This window comes from Chrysemys picta, chromosome 7 (genome assembly GCF_011386835.1).
Source record: "Chrysemys picta bellii isolate R12L10 chromosome 7, ASM1138683v2, whole genome shotgun sequence".
Lineage (NCBI taxonomy): Eukaryota > Metazoa > Chordata > Testudines > Emydidae > Chrysemys > Chrysemys picta.
This window is the reverse complement of record NC_088797.1, coordinates 75,827,031-75,845,510: the sequence shown is the minus strand read 5'-3', so window position 1 is coordinate 75,845,510 and position 18,480 is coordinate 75,827,031. Positions and strand designations below refer to the sequence as shown.

Here is an 18,480-nt window from a genome sequence, read left to right as displayed (position 1 = left end):
CTAATGCCCACGGCCCCTTTTAAACTCCCTTTTTTTTTTTTTGCTTCCCCCGCCCGTCCTGATATTTTATGCTGCTGATCTGGTCACCCTAGTGGTGACTGACACTCTATAAATACCTTAACAAGCTGATGAGGTGGTTGGAGCAGCAGGTAATGATGATAATCTTAGCGATGGATTTATGTACACAATTGAGAAGGAAGATGAGATATGCAGGGATGCCTAGCGGGGAGGTCTAGGTTGGATATTAGGAAAAACTATTTCACTAGGAGGGTGGTGAAGCACTGGAATGGGTTACCTAGGGAGGTGGTGGAATCTCCATCCTTAGAGGTTTTTAAGGCCCGGCTTGACAAAGCCCTGGCTGGGATGATTTAGTTGGGGTTGGTTGGACTAGATGACCTCCTGAGGTCTCTTCCAACCCTAATCTTCTATGATTCTATGCCACAGATGTGACCAAGGATCTCTCACAATTCTTCCATATTGGCAAATGAAGAGTACAATATTAGTTATCACTACTCTGCCTCCACTCCTGACATCTGTCTTAGTGTTGGGGAAGTCAGTGCTTTGCTTCCTGCTAGGAAGTGCCTCATCAGACACGTGAAGTGAAGTCCTGACTCTAATCAAGCCCTGCATACTGGTGCTTTCGGGGGAATGTTAAAACAAAGCCACTGAAATACTTACTTATCTAATCAATGGAAGAACAAGTCAGATCTCCTCTGTGGATTTCTATCAGTAACATAGCAAAGTTGCCAGCTGACTCTGTTTACATTTGTAAGATTTCTCAATCTGTCTTTTACTTCTTAGCACTGAGAGGTTCATAAATGGATCCAAGCCTATTTGTCAGCTATAATTGTTTTGCAAACAGTAACAGAAGTTAATAAATCTCACTGGTGATTCTGTAATAAGATGTATGGCAAATATAAATGAGGCTGTGTTGTCTAGCAAGTTGGAGCAATGGACTGAAACCCTGGCAACTACTTTCATTCCCTTGTGCCTCAGTCAGTAGAGATTAAAAAACGAATAAACTGTAAGAAACTCACTTAGAATCAGATGCTCCATAAAACAGGAAATAAGATGCATTAAATCAGTGGCTCTAAACCTTTCCAGATTACTGTATCCCTTTCGGGAGTCTGATTTGTCTTGGGTACCCCCAAATTTCACCTCACTTTAAAACTACTTGCTTACAAAATCAGACATAAAAATACAGAAGTGTCACAGGACACTATTACTGAAAAATTGCTTACTTTCTCATTTTTACCATATAATTTTGAAATAAATCAATTAGAATATAAATATTGTACTTACATTGCAGTGTATAGTATATAGAGCTGTATAAACAAGTCATTGTCTGTATGAAATTTTAGTTTGTACTGACTTTGCTAGTGCTTTTTGTGTAGCCTGTTGTAAAACTAGGCAAATATCTAGATGAGCTGACGTACCCCCTGGAAGACCTCTGCATACCCCCAGGGGTATGCATACCCCTGGTTGAGAACAACTACATTAAATAAGTCACAAATCATGCAATCTGTTGGGTAACTACTTTGGCCCAGATCCTCAGTTGGTGTAAATCAGTGTAGCTTCACTGAAGCTAATAAAGCTAAATCTCAGAAGAGAGATTAAAACTTTCTTTTGTGCAGGGTTTCCCAGTGAAGAGGGAGCCATGGGTAGTGTTGATGCAGTCAACTGGCTGAATTGAGCTGTTGTTTGTTAGATGTTTGGTGGTTTTGTTTTGATTATAAATCATATTAGGAGGTTTCCAATGCTCTGAATGGAGGCAGAGCTTTCCCACAGGAGTAAGCATTGCTACTGAGGTTTGTTTTTCCTTATTTTAAAAATCCCTTGAGTTGTTGAGTTTATCTTGAGCAAAAGAATTGGCTGATTTTAAAATGAGAAGCCCAGGGTATCCCAGCTTTGTATATTTTCCTGTATGTGAGCTTAGTGTATGTGGTATTTTGCTGTTTTTGTTTTTCAGGAAGTGATGCATGCTCTAAGGCAGACTTGGCACACGACTTGCTTTGTCTGTGCTGCCTGTAAGAAACCGTTTGGGAATAGCCTCTTCCACATGGAGGATGGGGAGCCCTACTGTGAGAAAGGTATAACACACAATAGAGCCACTGTATCTTACTGGATAGTACTGTTCAATACTAGTGTCCTTCATGTTATCTGGCAGAACCACAGAAACAGGGCAATTGCCAAGCAAAATCAGGCCGATAGCCGATCTAGTCTGGTAGTTTGTCTCTGGCATCAAGCTATACGAGTGTTTCCTAGTCTGTGTTTTCCCACAGCTTCCCTTTCTTCCTTGTGATTAGACAGGCTGTTTGTTGGGTTTTAAACCGGACAGTCCTGCTTTTTGTAGCGTTTTCCCCCCATCTGGTACTGAGACAAAACTGGACATGGTTTTGTCCATTATCAGATGAGAAACACTGTAATGGAGAGCGCGCCACTCCACTTCTGTCAGTGTGACCTCATGTGCACTGGGGCAGGGCGGTGTGCTCCTCAAAATGGCACCCTCTTTGTGGCATGACCTTGCACACACAGGCGCTGACCTTTGATTTTACCCCGTGCGTGCTCCACCCTGAGGCCCCATTCCCACTTAGTCCCTTTTCCCAAGGCCCCACCCTTGCTCCGCCTCTTCCTGCCCCCGCTCTGTCCCTTCCCCCAAGACTCCCCCACACTGCTCCCTCCTCTCCACTCCACCCTTCCCCAAGCGCCTCCTGCCAGCTGCTTACTGACCTGCGGCCAGCCCTGAGGGCCTGTCGAACAGCTGATCGGTTACCAGCCCTGGGGCTGGAACCACTGTGGCCAGTGGGTGCTGAGTACCCATTTTTTTTCCATGGGGGTTTGACTCAGCACCCATGGAGTTGGCCCCTGTTCTTGCATACACGCCCACACTATTCCCAGAAATGCCGGAATGCCCAGTATTCCAGGAATTTGCAAGTGTCCACCCTACAAGTTGTGATGGGCCGGCAGATAGGTGGATAAATAAATGGAGCTAGCCAGGTGAATGAGCTATGAGGCAGGATCAAGGCTAGACTAAATTGTGAAGTGGTCCTTCCCTCCACATGCCCTGTCTCTGCTCTGTCCTGCATTCCTGGCCTCATCTCTCTCTGGTAGTGAGAAATAGACTCCTGAAGGGTCAAAGAGTACCTCCTAGGTCCTCGATTTAAGGGGGGGATAAATCTAAAATGGCTTAGATTGGGACCCCAACACATACTCTCTTAAAATGGGAGCTTTCAACCACAACCCCAATAACCTGAATACTTTTTTGACTCTCTTGCACCTTTTCTATTTCTGCTGTATCTTTTTTGAGATACAGTAACTCCAGATTGACTTCAATATTCAAAGTTAGGATACATTAACCAAAGGATACAGTGTTGTTATATTTTCTATTTAATGCAAAAATTATGGTAGTCCAACATTAAACTAAAAATATAAATACATAGCAGGCAGGGAAATCTAAGTGGTGCTTACACAGTGCTCATCATGTCATCCCCCTGGTTCTCATATAGTATGTTGTATAAATTCATTTTGTGCTTATGATTTTTCTGGTGTGTGTGTGATTATAAATCAATCTATCTATGGCTAATTTCCAAATCCTGTGGGGAACATAACTTTGAATTTCCTGAATTGTGTGTTTATATTCACAGCCATAATACTACATTAAGTGGGTTTTTGCATTGAATTTCTGTGTTTAAAGAAGTAAAGGAAGGAGCGGGGGGAGCTGCTCAAAAATTTCACCCTTGGAGAATTTGAGTGGGAGGTAGAAAAGAATTCTAAATAAAAATAATCCCAAGAATCACTACTAGGCACATCTCTGATTCTTTTGGGTGTAATATGCTTGTGTTCAGCGTTTGTTCTAAGTTTGCTTTTGTTTTATTTTAGATTACATTGCTTTGTTCAGCACAAAATGCCATGGCTGTGATTTTCCTGTTGAAGCAGGAGATAAATTCATTGAAGCCCTTGGACACACTTGGCATGATACCTGCTTTATTTGTGCTGTAGGTATCTACATTAAAATCTACATTATTATTCTATAATCTTATTAGAACTTGTGACATTATACTGGAAGAATTCAGTTTAGTGGTGGTGGTGGGAAGCAGTTGATTGGTTTTAATTGCAGATGGGGGTTATTTTCCTTTTCCTAACCCCCACCCCCATCTCCAGTTTTCATCAGAATAGCTAAATTTGATCTACATTGCTAATGCTCAGAAACACTAAGAAAACACTTGTGCTTTTTGGAAGAGTCTACAGAAACTGGGTGGGAGAGCAGTGCTTGGTAGTCTTTTTAACTAAATTTGCACACCAAGTGGTAAATCAGGATTTAAAATAAATCTCAGGAAATGATATTATCACCAAATTGAATAGTGTGAAATATAGTGACCAAATGTTCTGTTTATACAGCTGTGCAATTTGCATTTTCACACAGAAAGGAGTCAGTTCAGAAAAAACAAATAGTAATTAGTACAGATGTTAGTCAGAGTCATCATTGTGTCTGCTCTTGTGCATGTGTATACGTATTACACACACACACACACACACGATGGTAAAATCTATATAATAATCAGCACTTGTCACCCCTGAGTGTCCCACCTGCACTCATCCACTAACCCATTTCCCCTAGAACTATTAGTAATATTCCAAGCCTCTCATCAGCTACAAACAGTACATTGACATGGTCAGAAAGAACAGCGACAGCCTCACTGATTCGTTTGGGGCCGTACACCTCTCTAATGAACTTTAGGATGTATAGAATTGATTGTTTGTGTCAAATGTTAAATTAACCTACTGGCTGCTGTTTTTACTTCAGTGATATAATATGCTCCTTTTCTGAAATTGGGAATGTCTGAAGTGGATACATGCATTTGCGTTAGTACACAGACTATTGCTTGCACAATCCAGTAGCTATTTTCTCTTGATTCAACATCATTTTGTCATAAAAACATATTTCATCACTTATAAAAGACACCTTCTCTGAATATTTCCTATTCTGGTGCATTTGCACTTTTAAGTAGTTTCTCACCCATTTATTTTAGTTGGCAAAACCCAAGTGTTTGTAGAGGTGACACTATCCCTTTGTTCTGTTAATGTAATTTTCACAGCTGTCCCACCCCAGTTTATCCTAATTGTTTTACTGGCATATAAAGCCAAACAGAAAAATCCATGTCAGTCTGTCTTTGCATTTCTAACATGCTCATCCCAATCTTATTAATGTGCATTGCTTTCTGTCTAGCTGCAGTAGCACATTACTGTAGTTAGCACTTCTAGTCTACACTGGCAATGCTAATCAGTGCCATGGCAGTGCTTTAACATGCCTTGTGTGGTCACAGCGCAGTGCTGGGAGAGAGCTCTAAAAAACACACCTCAACAAGGGGCGTAGCTCCCAGCGCTGGGAACATGCGCTGGGGCACTGTTTACACTGGTGCTTTCATACGCTGCAACTTGCTGCGCTCAGGGGGGTGTTTTTTCACCCGCTGGAGCGAGAAAGTTGCAGCGCTGTTAACTGCCAGTGTAGCAAGTTATCTCCTAATACTGATCACTGCCTAACTCCTTAAGTGGTCCTAGTGAAATTTATCGGACTCTCATGGAGTATGGTGCTACTCATTGTGAGTCAGCGTATCAGAATCTAGTCCTTAAAAACTAAGGAGCAATAAAACTGTTACTAATAGCTACATTTCTCTTTGTGATTCCTGATTGTGTTTAATCTTTAATTTTAGGTGTGCCATGTGAATTTGGAAGGTCAGCCATTTTACTCCAAGAAAGATAAGCCACTGTGCAAGAAACATGCTCATGCCATCAATGTCTAAAAGAAGACCTGGAAGCTACTGGCACTGTGAGAAAATTGGCAACGAACTGAGAAATTGCAAAAAGGATAACCCCAACTGACATTTCTCATTGAGGGGAGGGTAGGAAGGCTAGGAAGCTATTGAACACTTCTGAAGTATAACTTTAATCACTTTTATATTTGCAGAGCATTTTTTTGCATGGTCCATACAGAAAGCTGAATGAACACTCAATGGCAAATTAGTCAATCTGAGTCAAATATTACTGCAAAAGTTAGAACAAAAATTAAAGAGATTAAAATTAATTTTAAAAAATGTTTTATGTAAAAATAAGTAATAAAAATACCCAGACCAGCCTTAGAGCTGAGACCATACACTAGTGTTTAAAAACAACTAAAAATAATTCTTGAAATTTGTTACAAGAAAATATTAAATGCCAAAATATTAATTGTAAAATAATGTATAGAATCATAGCTTTTAAATTAAGATAAGTAGATCAGGATTTCCTCACCAAAAAGGAAGTATTATTCCATTATTTATGTCATGGTGCTATATCCAAGCATCAATTTTTTGAATGAACTAGAGCAGGGGTCGGCAACGGTTGGCACACGGCTCGCCAGGGTAAGCACCCTCGCGGGCCGGGCCAATTTATTTACCTGCTGACGCGGCAGGTTTGGCCGATCGCGGCCCCCACTGGCCGCGGTTTGCCGTCCCGGGCCAATGGGGGCGTCAGGAAGCCCCGGCCAGCACATCCCTCGCCTGCGCCGCTTCAAGCCGCCCCAATTGGCCCGGGACAGTGAACCGCGGCCAGTGGGGGCCGCGATCGGCCAAACCTGCCGCGTCAGCAGGTAAATAAATTGGCCCGGCCCGCGAGGGTGCTTACCCTGGCGAGCCGTGTGCCAACCGTTGCCGACCCCATTGGCCCGGGACAGCGAACCGCGGCCAATGGGGGCCGCGATCGGCTGAACCTGCCGCGTCAGCAGGTAAATAAACTGGCCCGGCCTGCTCGGGTGCTTACCCTGGTGAGCCGTGTGCCAAATGTTGCCGATCCCTGAACTAGAGACATCCCATAGGCCAGGGGTTCTCAACCTTTTCCTTTCTGAGGCCTTCTCCACCCAACATGCTATAAAAACTCCACAGCCCATCTGTGCCACAACAGCAGTTTTTCTGCATATAAAAGCCAGGGCCGGCATTAGGGAGTAGCAAGCAGGGCAGTTGCCTGGGGCTGAATGCCACAGGTGGCCCCATGAAGCTAAGTTGCTCAAGATTCAGCTTCAGCCCAGAGTGGTGGGGCGTGAAGCAGCGAGGCTTCGGCTTTCTGCCCTGGGCCCCAGTGAGTCTAATGCCAGCCCTGCTTGGAAGACCCCCTGAAACCTGCTCATGGCCCCTCAGCGGGCCTCACCCCCCTGGTTTCTTTCCCAATCAAGAAGTTTGTCTTGAATTCTAATAGAACTACCATGCTAAGAAGGAGACAATGAGTGACTGAAAGTTTGGGAATCAGAATAAAAATTCGATGACGCTAAGTCCCTCCACCCACCCCCAGTTAAACCTTGATCAGTGCATGTGGCCTTGTGCATGCACAATGGGTTATTTAATTTTCTAATCAGAGTGGAAAAGGGGAACTGGCTTTCTCTACATTTCTCTTATAGGGAATGGGCAGGGGGTGGTTGGAGAGGGTCCATGTTGTGTTTCTAGTCAAAGCTGATTCATCTTTCCATTTGTCCTGTGAATGGAAAACATCTAGTTACTATTTGTTTAACACTGCAGACCCAGCCTCCATTTAGCACAGCTAGGAAGGGTAGGAGTGGCAAATAGCCTGGGAAGGTTCTCTACTCAATCCCAAATCCTTGGGAAAGGGGCACCCTTTTTTCTTCCTATTAATGTTAGTGAAGACTGATAAAACATTTCACAGAGCAGCACCAAATCACAGGCACATGCTCTTATTACTGTGATTATTTTCTGTAAATGCAACACATCCCAAGTGTGGTTGTGGTTGCTGCTGTAAGAAGATACACCTCTACCCCGATATAATGCTGTCCTCGGGAGCCAAAAAATCTTACCATGTTATAGGTGAAACCGCGTTATATCGAACTTGCTTTGATCCACCGGAGTGCGCAATCCCGCCCCCTCTCCCCCCCGGAGCACTGCTTTACCACGTTATATCCGAATTCCTGTTATATCGGGTCGCGTTATATCGGGGTAGAGGTGTACATAGGCTCTCACACATAAGACAGAGTTAATATATCACCTGTTCTAGTATTTTAAAATCATCTGACACGTTCTTGCAAGTATTTATAAAAGCTTATATATTGTTGTGAAAGGCAGCAACTATTTATAGTATTGACATTAGCTTTGGATTTTAAAATTTAAATATCAGCGATAGTTTTGTATGTGAGACAGTAGTTTATTGCTACTCAGCAGCGAAAGATAATCATACTTAAGGACAGAAAGTTCCATCACTCTTCAAGTTTTCAGCTATTTATTTTTGAGTGAGCATTCTGATTGTATAGTGATTGACAGCATACAGTATTGACAATGTTAAGTCAATATTTCTCAGGCTCCAGATACCTAATGATGTAATGTATGGGCCCTATTTTAATGCCACCAGCACCCTAGTGTGTCTTGGATTTTTGCACAGTCTAAATATAAAACTGGATCATTTGGTGGCTGTCTTTTCCCTCCTAAAATTCTATGCCCATTTTAGGAAACATGCCATATTTTCTTAGAGGATGAAGAGCATATCCAGTTGGTGGTGGGAGGGTCAAAATAAAAGGAACTTTTATCTCTGGTATGCAAGTTTCATATTGTCGATGCTAACTATCCTTATATATCCTGAAAAAAAATAGTGCCTAAGTTAAAACTGTCCTCTGGCAGCCCTGAGTTGTGTGACCTGTATTTATGCCATAGAGAACCTTGTTTTCACAGATCTTAGCATTTTCACAAGGGTCAGATTTTTACATGGATGAAGTGTATTCTTAAACAGTTTTGCCAGCATATTAGGTACAAATATTTTTTTCTATAGTAGGCAATTCTTTTTCCATTTATTGGCCTGATCCTCAGCTGGTTTAAATCAGCATAACACCACTGACTACTCCTGCCAAGGATCTGGCTTATTGCACTCTCCAACAGGATAAGTTACAATTAATTGAAAAAAAAAACAACACACACCTCATTTTCCATTCATATTTGATTTCTGTTCCCTAGACACTAATGCAGTGTTCTTCTATCTACCATTGTTGCTTTTCAAAAATTTCAAGACCTTTCAAGACTCTAGTGCCATTCAACAAATGATAGTGTTTATCACTCTTTATTACTTAGCAGTAGAATTAGTAGCAGGATCTATGGTACACCATGGATAGACAACATTACAGCAGCTCTGTCAGGTGGTTTTTGTGTATTGCCTGCTGGCAGGGGTTAGCATCTAGGATTATGTCTACACTACAAGCGCTACAGCTGCAGTGCGCTGCAGCTATACTGCTGTAGTATAGACACTTACTTTAGCAATGGAAGGGGGTTTTCCATCACTGTAGTAAATCCACTCTTTTGAGAGATGGTAGCTAGGTCAACAGAAGAACCTTCCGTTGACCTAGCTGCAGCTACAGTGAAGGTTTGGTTGACCTAATGTCACACAGGGCGTAACATTTTTCACAGCCCTGAATGATATAGCAAGGTTAACCTGTTTTAGGTAGAGACCAGCCTAAGTAGTAGCATACAATACATTTCCTATTTTGACCTACATTGCTTCCTAATATGATCCAAAAATAAGGAATCCAGTTACCCACACTTGAAATCTATATTTAGACACCCTTTTTGCACAAACCTCAACCAGAAGCTGTGCATGGCAGTGTACTATTTTGAATCTCTTTTGTGTAAAATACTATGTAATCAACTTAAGTGTTTTGCGATGCAGAACACACTCGTAGGACAAAAAAGATACATATGCATAACTTAGAATAGGACCCTTACATTATATATCACTACAGTAACTGCTGCAGAAAAACATAATTTTCAAGTTGAATAATGTGTATTACTGTTTATGTCTTTTAACAATTACCTGGGATTAAGTCATAAAACTTCCTAAAGTAATCTTTTCATTCTAATTCACATGAGGAACTTTGCCTAGAAGACAAAAATACTGTACCTCTGAATGGCCAAATGATAAGACTATACAAGAGATATATCTTATCAAAAGATTTGCAAAAGACCCCATCTTAAATCTAATTAAAAATAGTCTTTAATCTCTATGCAGCTGAAAGTTCAAAAAATAAGCTTAAGACTTTTTATGTTTTTTTCTTTTTATATTTAATTGCAGCACAGAAAGTAAATTAAACACTTCAGAAGAAAACTTCACTGTAACTGTTGAAATTTTCTCTCAACTTCTTAAAGTAACGGTTAGTTTTTTGGTTCATCAGATTCACACAGACAGAAAGAAATTCAACCAAAATAAGAAAAATCATTTAAATTTGGTCCTTCAGTGGTCAGTAACATGGGTGAAATGTTTTATTTAAGGTTATTTCTTTTTATATTTAATAATGTGAATGTCGACAGCACTAAACACACTTATTAGTGTCTAATGCTGGACAGTATAATGTTTATTTGCAATACTTGTCTCCTGGTAGTAGACATTAATTTGTTTAGTATTTATAAATGGTTACATTTGCAACTGAGTGATTTAATGCCTGCAGTGATCATGCTAGGAGTCTAGCTTTTATAATGTACTGAAATGTTGACTTTACACCACAAGTGCCCTTGGTTTTAGATTTTTTTTAAATCTCTAGTTATTAGTTCAGAAACAGATTATAGTGTGGTTTTTGAGGTGTGAGTGAGCATATCTTGCATGGATTATCTGTGCCAATATTCTAGAAATAAAAGGGATGTGCAAATACATTTAGAGCTTTATGTTTTGGATATATTTATTAATATGGTTTTTCAGCAGTTGACAACTTTCAGACAAGAAATACTAGTTAGGAGACATAAACAAATGTATATTTTCTACATCAGAGCCTTAAGATTAAAAAAAATTGATTGGTTCAGCCTTACATTGCTGTATAGCAGGGGTTGGCAACCTTTCAGAAGTGGTGTGCCGAGTCTTCATTTATTACTCTAATTTAAGGTTTCGCGTGCCAGTCATACATTTTAACGTTTTTGGAAGGTCTCTTTCTATAAGTCTATAATATATAACTAAACTATTGTTGTATGTAAAGTAAATAAGGTTTTTAAAATGTTTAAGAAGTTTCCTTTAAAATTAAATTAAAATGCAGAGCCCCCCTGACCGGTGGCCAGGACCCGGGCAGTGTGAGTGCCACTGAAAATCAGCTCGTGTGCCGCCTTCGGCACGCATGCCATAGGTTGCCTACCCCTGCTGTATAGCAACACAGAACATGCTGGTAAGTAAATTGCACTGTGTAAACAAACAAGTGTGAATACATTCAAAAGATGTAGTGCCTAGAAGTTGTAACTGGGCAAGACTTGTAAATTTACAGGCCTTATTATGTCAACAGATATTACTTAAAATAACCTGATAAGCAAAAGGCAAACTTTGTCCTCAGTTACAAAGGTCTGAACTGATTTACATTGGTGTAATTGAGGGCAAAGTTTGGCCCCAACTAGGCAGGTTTTTATTCTTTTGTTTCTAACCAGAAATGGTTTTTAAGAATATTTAAAAAGATCTAACCCATCTGATTTAACTCTACTGCCATGATAGACTAGCAAATAAGAAATAAATCTTCAGATAATATTGTGGTTGACTAAAACAGGCTTCTTTGTACATTATTACCCCGCCCTCAAAATGCACAGTTTTAAAATGACATAGCTATAGCTAATCATTAAACTTGATTAAAACGTATATATAAAACAGTAAAGAGACAGACTGCTTTAAATGGCATGAATGAGTTCCACACCAGGAAGTGAAGCTCCATACACTTTAATTTTATTTTGCAGCCATAACTGTTTACAATTTATGTGTGGAAAAAAATTAGAGATCGTTTAACTGAGATTAAAATTTACTGGAAAAATGAGTCTACAGAATGAACAGAAGTTACACAATTTACCTTTATATCTGAATCATTGTTTAATTATTTCTATCTTGATTTTTTCCCCTTTGCATTAATTGATTCTTAATGGAAGAGAAATTGTGCCTTGTCTGCTCTAAAGACGGTCTGTAGTTTCAAGTCTGGGGTTTTTCTTTGTAAATCATAAACCTTTAACTCAACCAGAGTCACTGGTGACTAACTAAGAAAGAAAAAGAGGAGTTGTGAAAAAATTGCTGCCAGCCATCCTTGGATACACAATGAAATGCTTTGTTCTCCTGGCCAAATCAGAGAGCTATGGCTGAGATTGAGATTAGAGTTAGGCAGAAATTCCCTGCTTTAAGCCTATAAGGCATGTCTTTAGACATCTATAAAGGTGAAATCCTCACTTCTCTGAGGAAGGACTGAGAGAAAGCGTTAGATACACTAACAAAGTTGTTGCATTACAGACTAAATTGTGAAGAATTCTAACATTATTTCCCCCAACTTTTTGTAGTAATAAATGTCACATGTACGGCTCAATCCTGAAGATCGCCTTACTATTTTGTTGACAGAGGGACTCCTCATCTTTCTCTTGCATGGGTTTAGCCCCGTAAAAGGAGTATGTGTCCATTGAGCTGCAAGGATCTCAGAACACCTGCACAGGACAGGATTCTGTGTATGGAGCTATACTACATGTAACAGCAGGAGCTGTGTTGTCAGCCCATGCTCTGCAAAATCTTCCTGTGAGGGATTTTCCAGGTGTATTGCTCCAATTGGACATTTGTCTGAACCCAAGGAAAAACATGCCACAAAGATTGGCTGCTCCCCAACTCTTCATTACATGAACCTCAGGGCCCTGTGAAGTGGTGGGGCCTCCATGGCGTGAGGGACCAGGGAAGCATGTAGGAAAGCCATTGCTATACCCTCATTACCCTTTTGGGATCTTCTCTGGGACATTTTGCTTTCCTCTATACTGTGCTGCAGAGGAAAGAATGTGGCCCTCAGTCCTTCCTCTGACAAAACTCCTCTTAATATCCATAGTAGTTTTGCCCAAGTAATGACTTTCAGATTGGCCTGCAGACTTTTTTAGGTAGTAATGACAACCAGAAATAAAAAATGCCTTCATAAAGAGAAAAGATTCTTCCAAATTTCCACAGATTTTAATTTTCAGGAAGGAATTGATTCATCTGCAGAAAAAAGAATCATTATTAATTTGAAATTAAATATTTGACTTATAATTCTACCTTATTTTTCCCCCACCCGGAAAGGCATTTTCCAGTTTAATTACTTTAAAAAGCTCACTCACTTTCAAAATTCAGATTCTTTTTGATTAATAGAAACAAAGTATGGAATCATTTTTTCTTTTACTAAGTGCCATGCTTTTGTGGAAGCCATTGAGGAAAAAAACAATTGAATTACTTTAGCTAAACTGATAAATACTTTTTTAAGGAGCTAGGGGTAGAAAGGAGGTGTCAGTCTGAACAAAGGGGATGGTTCATCGAAGGATATATGTGGAATGAATATTGCCTGTTCTAAAAAGTCCACGCAATTGGCTATCCTTTTTAAAGTTTTCGGTTGTTGTAGTGTATTAAATAGCTTATTCTGGATTTTTAAGACTCAAGAAAGTTTTTTTTTTTTCTTTTTTTAAAGGGTAGAGTGGGGGAAAAGAACACAATGCAATATCTGTTACTTCCAAGGCAGTTGAAAAAAATTACAGTTCAGAAGAGCAAAGAGTCTGTATAAGGGGAAAAGATTATTTAGTGGGCTTCAACAATATTATCGTCTGAACATATGTTAATTGGAAAATAATATTCTTTATGATTAAGAATTAGTTTAGTTTAAAGAAATCTTAAAGGATATTATTTGTTTAACATAAGTGTGCACATGCATATACAACGGACCCTCATTAGAATGCGGGATTTGGGATCCAGGCGCGGTACCGCATTAACATGGGGACCATGTTAAAATGAATTGCAGTTAAAGTAATTAAATTTGGGATCCATGGCCGCGACCACGTTATATGCGAATTTGCACTATATAGACACGCGTTCTAGCAAGGGTCCGGTGTATATGTAAGGTAGGCATATGTGTACTACAGGAGAAATATTCAGAACTGAGGCATGGACTCCTTTATGGGGGATGCAGTTTATGCATGCAAAATTTGAGCATGCATTTTTGTACTCAGAATTAATTACATGTGGAAATCTGAGTACACAAACCTTTAACTACCTGATTTGTACCTGTGGTCAGGTAGGTAGAGATTTGTGGTTTATGATGTAGTGACTTTTTATATATTTGTGGCTGCAAAATAATTGTAGGAGCAAAAGGAGGGGCATACTTTTAAAGATTTGGCTATATATGTAAAATATTACCTTAGGAATAAAAAAAGTTTTCTTATAATAACAAAAGGTAGGGATATTATTTCACCATCATTATTTTCACAAGGCATTTTTTCTATTCTCAGGAAGTATTTTACTGTGTAAACTTCATCAGTGAGCACAAGGCCCTATCTGGCATGCCATACTCAGGGGAAACTTCCATTGTATTCAGTGGAAAATTTTGATGAGTCAGGAGTGCAGGTTCAAGTCCCTTGAAAAAGCAGAGATACCTAGTGGTCTGAGCATGGAACTGGAAGTGAGAGTCTACCTTAGTTATATAGTCTTGGCTCTGCCCTCATTGTGTGGCCTTAGATCACTTAATCTGATGGTGTGTATTTTCCTATCTGTAAAATGGGGATAATACTACTTACTTTGCGCACTATTAATAAAAAGTATTAGCAAGTGAATGATAGAAAAGAACTCTGAAGTGGAAAAGTGGCTATGCAAGTACTGAATAATAATATTTACTCATATGAGAGTACCCTTGGCATGATTTATCTAAAAAACAAACATTTTTACCTCTTGTATTTCCTACAAATGTAGTTATATTTGTTACATTTTAATACTCATTAAAATATATCTTACCAGAGAGACCCTTAAAGCAGGCTGTCCAACTTGTTCTGATTAAAAATGTGAGGAATCCCTTAAAAGGAAACTGAAATTATTTTTAATAAACAAATACAAACAACTATGTATGATCCTAAATAGTTTAGAAAATAGATGAGCTTATATGAAAATATTTTTAAACAAAATATTTTAAAATAGCTTCCTCATTTATCTGCCAGCACCTGAGTTCAGGTTTTGCTTGCAACAGCTAATACCATCAGATGTACCTATTGCAGACTAACAAATTAAGGTTCCTGCTCTTTAAATGTGATACCCTATTAGCTCCTTAAGGAGACACACACAAGCCTGAACCAAAGTCTTGGCAGGTTAAAACAAACAAACACCCATGGATTCCATTAAGCTCGATTCAGCTACTCTGATCAGTACTGTTCAGTGTAAGGGCAGAAAATTCACACTATTACTGATTTTGGAATTTCAACAGATATTGTATCTCTTAGTTTAATAAACATTTCAGTTTATTTTTAGTAGTGTCAGTATTGTCTAATAATATAACATAAGGGGCAAAGAGTACGTACAGTGATTCTCCATTGCCTTGCATGTATCATATGCCTAGTGAAGTGCCAGTGTTCCAAAGAAACACTGCCACTTCGACCAGTTCTATACTATGAATTATGCTAAGTTCCAGGAACTTAAAACTGAACACCTGCCATTAGAGAAGGCATCCTGGGGAAATAGTCAAATAGAAATATAAATATGAGAGACAAAAATGCAAAAGAAAATAGCTTTTTGAGATGATAGTTAGCCATCCATTTTGGCCTTTCCTTTTTCATCACAGGATAATTCACTGTAAATGAATTAATGGTGAAAGGTTCAGTAAAAGCCTTTAGTAAGGAAATAGGAGCAGTGTATCAGGATATCCTTTTTCCGCATCAGAGTACCCAATACTTTCAATTTTATATACAGCGGAAGTAATTAATTGTTACAGAAAGAAGCACAGCTGTGTTTCCTGATGGCCATACATGCAACAGCCACTATTGTTTAAGGTTCTGAGAATGTGTGTTGAAAATTGCTCAACTGCCTTGAGATTTTTGTTGTTCTCTGAATGTAATTTCTAGTATAAGTTTTTGAATTTGTTATGGAATGTTAATACTATTGTTAACATTGTTAATACTATTCTCTTAGGGCCAAATCCTGCATCCTTTAATCGGGCAAAATTTCTTTGAACTTCAGTGGGAGTTTTACCTCAGTAAGAATTGAAGGCCAAATCCTGAGAAGTGCTGAGAACCTGTCAACTCTCGTTGAAGGCAATGGAAATTGCAAATACTCACCATCAGTCAGGATTTACTCCCAAATAAGGATTGCAGGATTTGGATCTTAGTCGTGTGTCTTTTGAACTTGTTCAGATTTCATTTCCAAGTGTGTGCAGGTGCATGTGTTGGATTGAAAGCCTAAGAGAATAAGGTTATATTTTTTTGCCTTCAATAATTTTTTATTATCCATTTCAAATGCACAACATGACTATTGTATTTCTCCTAAAAATTACTTGGCTGAACTGCAAGCATTGTCACTTTTCTTTTTTTTAAATGCAGTTGAGCTGTACCATTTTGTTTGTACTATTTTTGGTAATATTATAGAGTGCATGTTGTAGAATGCATGACAGCAAATGATTTCCCAGCACTAGAGAGAGCAATTTGTGAAGAACTATAAATCTCTTGGAATATGCAAAGGATTTGCATGCACTATGTACTGTACTTCTACATGTATGAACAAAGAGATGGTCAGATCACTTAGGTGCATATATAACTGTAGTAATACATTTGTGGTTAAGGATATGTTTACATTGATAAAGATCAAATAACATTTAAGGGCTTGATTCATTAAAAATTCTGTGCTTCACCTGGACTCTGATCTGTTTCATTCCAACAAGCATGCAACAAATTGCATGTCTGAAGTTTACATCTTTTCAATCTAGTAAGCCTCTATCTTCTTAAATCTTTCTACACTAGGTAACTCACCTATTGCTCACCATGGTTGTCAGCAACAGGTCACCCAGAACCAGAGTTAAAAACAATTTTACTGCTAGAGCAGTTGAGAATACAGCCATTTTCAGCATATATATCATGACAAGAGACCACACTTTTTGTAACGGGTGCTGAAAAATTCTTCTGGCCCTTGCACAGTACCAATTAAACCATTTTTAACGTTGGTTCAGGGAGACCTGTTACTGACAAACATAGTCAGCAACAAGTGACTTTCTTGGTGTAAAAGAGGCTTACAAGAATGAAGATTTACTATTGTCAGCAACAGTAGATGGGGCTTTAATATGTTTTGCTGATGGACTCAAGGAGTATGCAACCTTCTACAAGAGACTTACGGGTACCGAACAAGAGGTGATGTGAATGTGCAATCAGAAACAGATCTTAGGCAGTTAAAAGTTTACTCATTCTGGGTCAAATTTTGCTCTGGTTTTTACTGATTGTAAACCCAAAACAACTCCCATTGAGTTCAAGCGAGTTACTTTGGATTTAACGTAATGCTGTATGGTTAACTACATGCTCATTATCATTATAATATGTAGTATTTTAAGTATGATCTGTAGAACAGTGGGTGAGGCTATGATTATACAATCACTGTTTCTCTAAATTTGGATTTACTATATGTTAATCTTTGAATTTTATTAGCTCACTTGATAGACAAACATATTTTCCTTGAAAATTGTGCCTTCATGTTACATTAATAAAAAGATGTAATTTGCAAGACAATATATTCACAAAAGAAACAATTTTGGTTCAACTTATGTAGAAATACTACACATAGCAAAAAACAGTCCCAAGCATAACTGCACTCACTACACACAGCTACAAACCCCTTACCTATTTTTTTCACCAGGAAAAGGAGATAACTTAATTAAAACAGATTTGTAGAGCATCTCCTTAATAAAGTGGTAATAATTCAGAAGACCACCTACTTTAAAATTAGTGCTGGAGTACAGTTGTAAAGAGTTTATTCTCCCCTCAGTGCATACAAAGAATCTACAATAATGCAAGTGATTTTATTACTGAAGAAAGAACATACCACTAATTCTATGAACCTGAAACTAACAACTGTTGGTATCAGAGGAATACTTGAGTGAAGCCTTAGTACCAGCTGAGTTCATAAATGTTTTTCCTTACCTATAAGTCATTTGATGCATGACTTACGTGGTGGTGGTAGAGAACAGAGCCAAACAGGGCTAGATGGTGCCAGTTAGGCATAGCCCATAGCAAAGGACACCATGGAGCTACACTCACTAAGGGATAGTAATGGGAGATTTTCTGCTACAGGGAGGCAAAATGCCTCCCAGAGGCCCTGGGCACACAGGGGCAATGCTCCCACCACTCTACTCTTTTGTGGGGTACAGCTTACTCCACTACATGGCCAGCAAGCTCTGCTGGTGCATATCTGGGCAAAAGGCCATGCTTTTGTCTCCCTTTCCTCTCCTTCCCTTTGAGGCATCATTTGCCACCCAACAGTAATAGAGAGGGAGTATTCTCTCCATTCCTTATGTCTTCTGTGCATGGGTCAGAAAGGATCTGGCCCACGAAAACTAACATACCAGTGAAGTAACATGTAAACACACCTGCTAACTAAGCAATGCAAGGGTATCTTTCCCTTTCCTTCTCCCTATGCTAAGCACACCAGGCTGTTATGACTCATGACATGTTTCTTCCCAACCTAGTGGGTTGTAGCCCATGAAAGCTTATGCTC

The 18,480-nt window shown here is 39.2% G+C and overlaps 1 protein-coding gene across 37 annotated transcripts in view; it reads left to right on the top strand.

Moving 5' to 3' along the window:
• The window catches only part of LDB3 (LIM domain binding 3), a 206,971-nt gene extending 190,342 nt beyond the window's left edge, over positions 1-16,629 (top strand). For 35 of the 37 annotated variants that reach the window (XM_065551826.1, XM_065551824.1, XM_065551825.1 and 32 more), the window contains 3 exons: positions 1,970-2,090; positions 3,880-3,995; positions 5,712-16,629. In XM_065551826.1, the coding sequence (XP_065407898.1) occupies positions 1,970-2,090; positions 3,880-3,995; positions 5,712-5,801 (327 nt within the window). In that variant the 3' untranslated portion in view covers positions 5,802-16,629. The remainder of the gene's footprint in view (positions 1-1,969; positions 2,091-3,879; positions 3,996-5,711) is intronic. The other 2 variants (XR_006175507.2, XM_042854694.2) reach the window with 1 other exon arrangement.
• Positions 16,630-18,480: the final 1,851 nt, after the last annotated feature.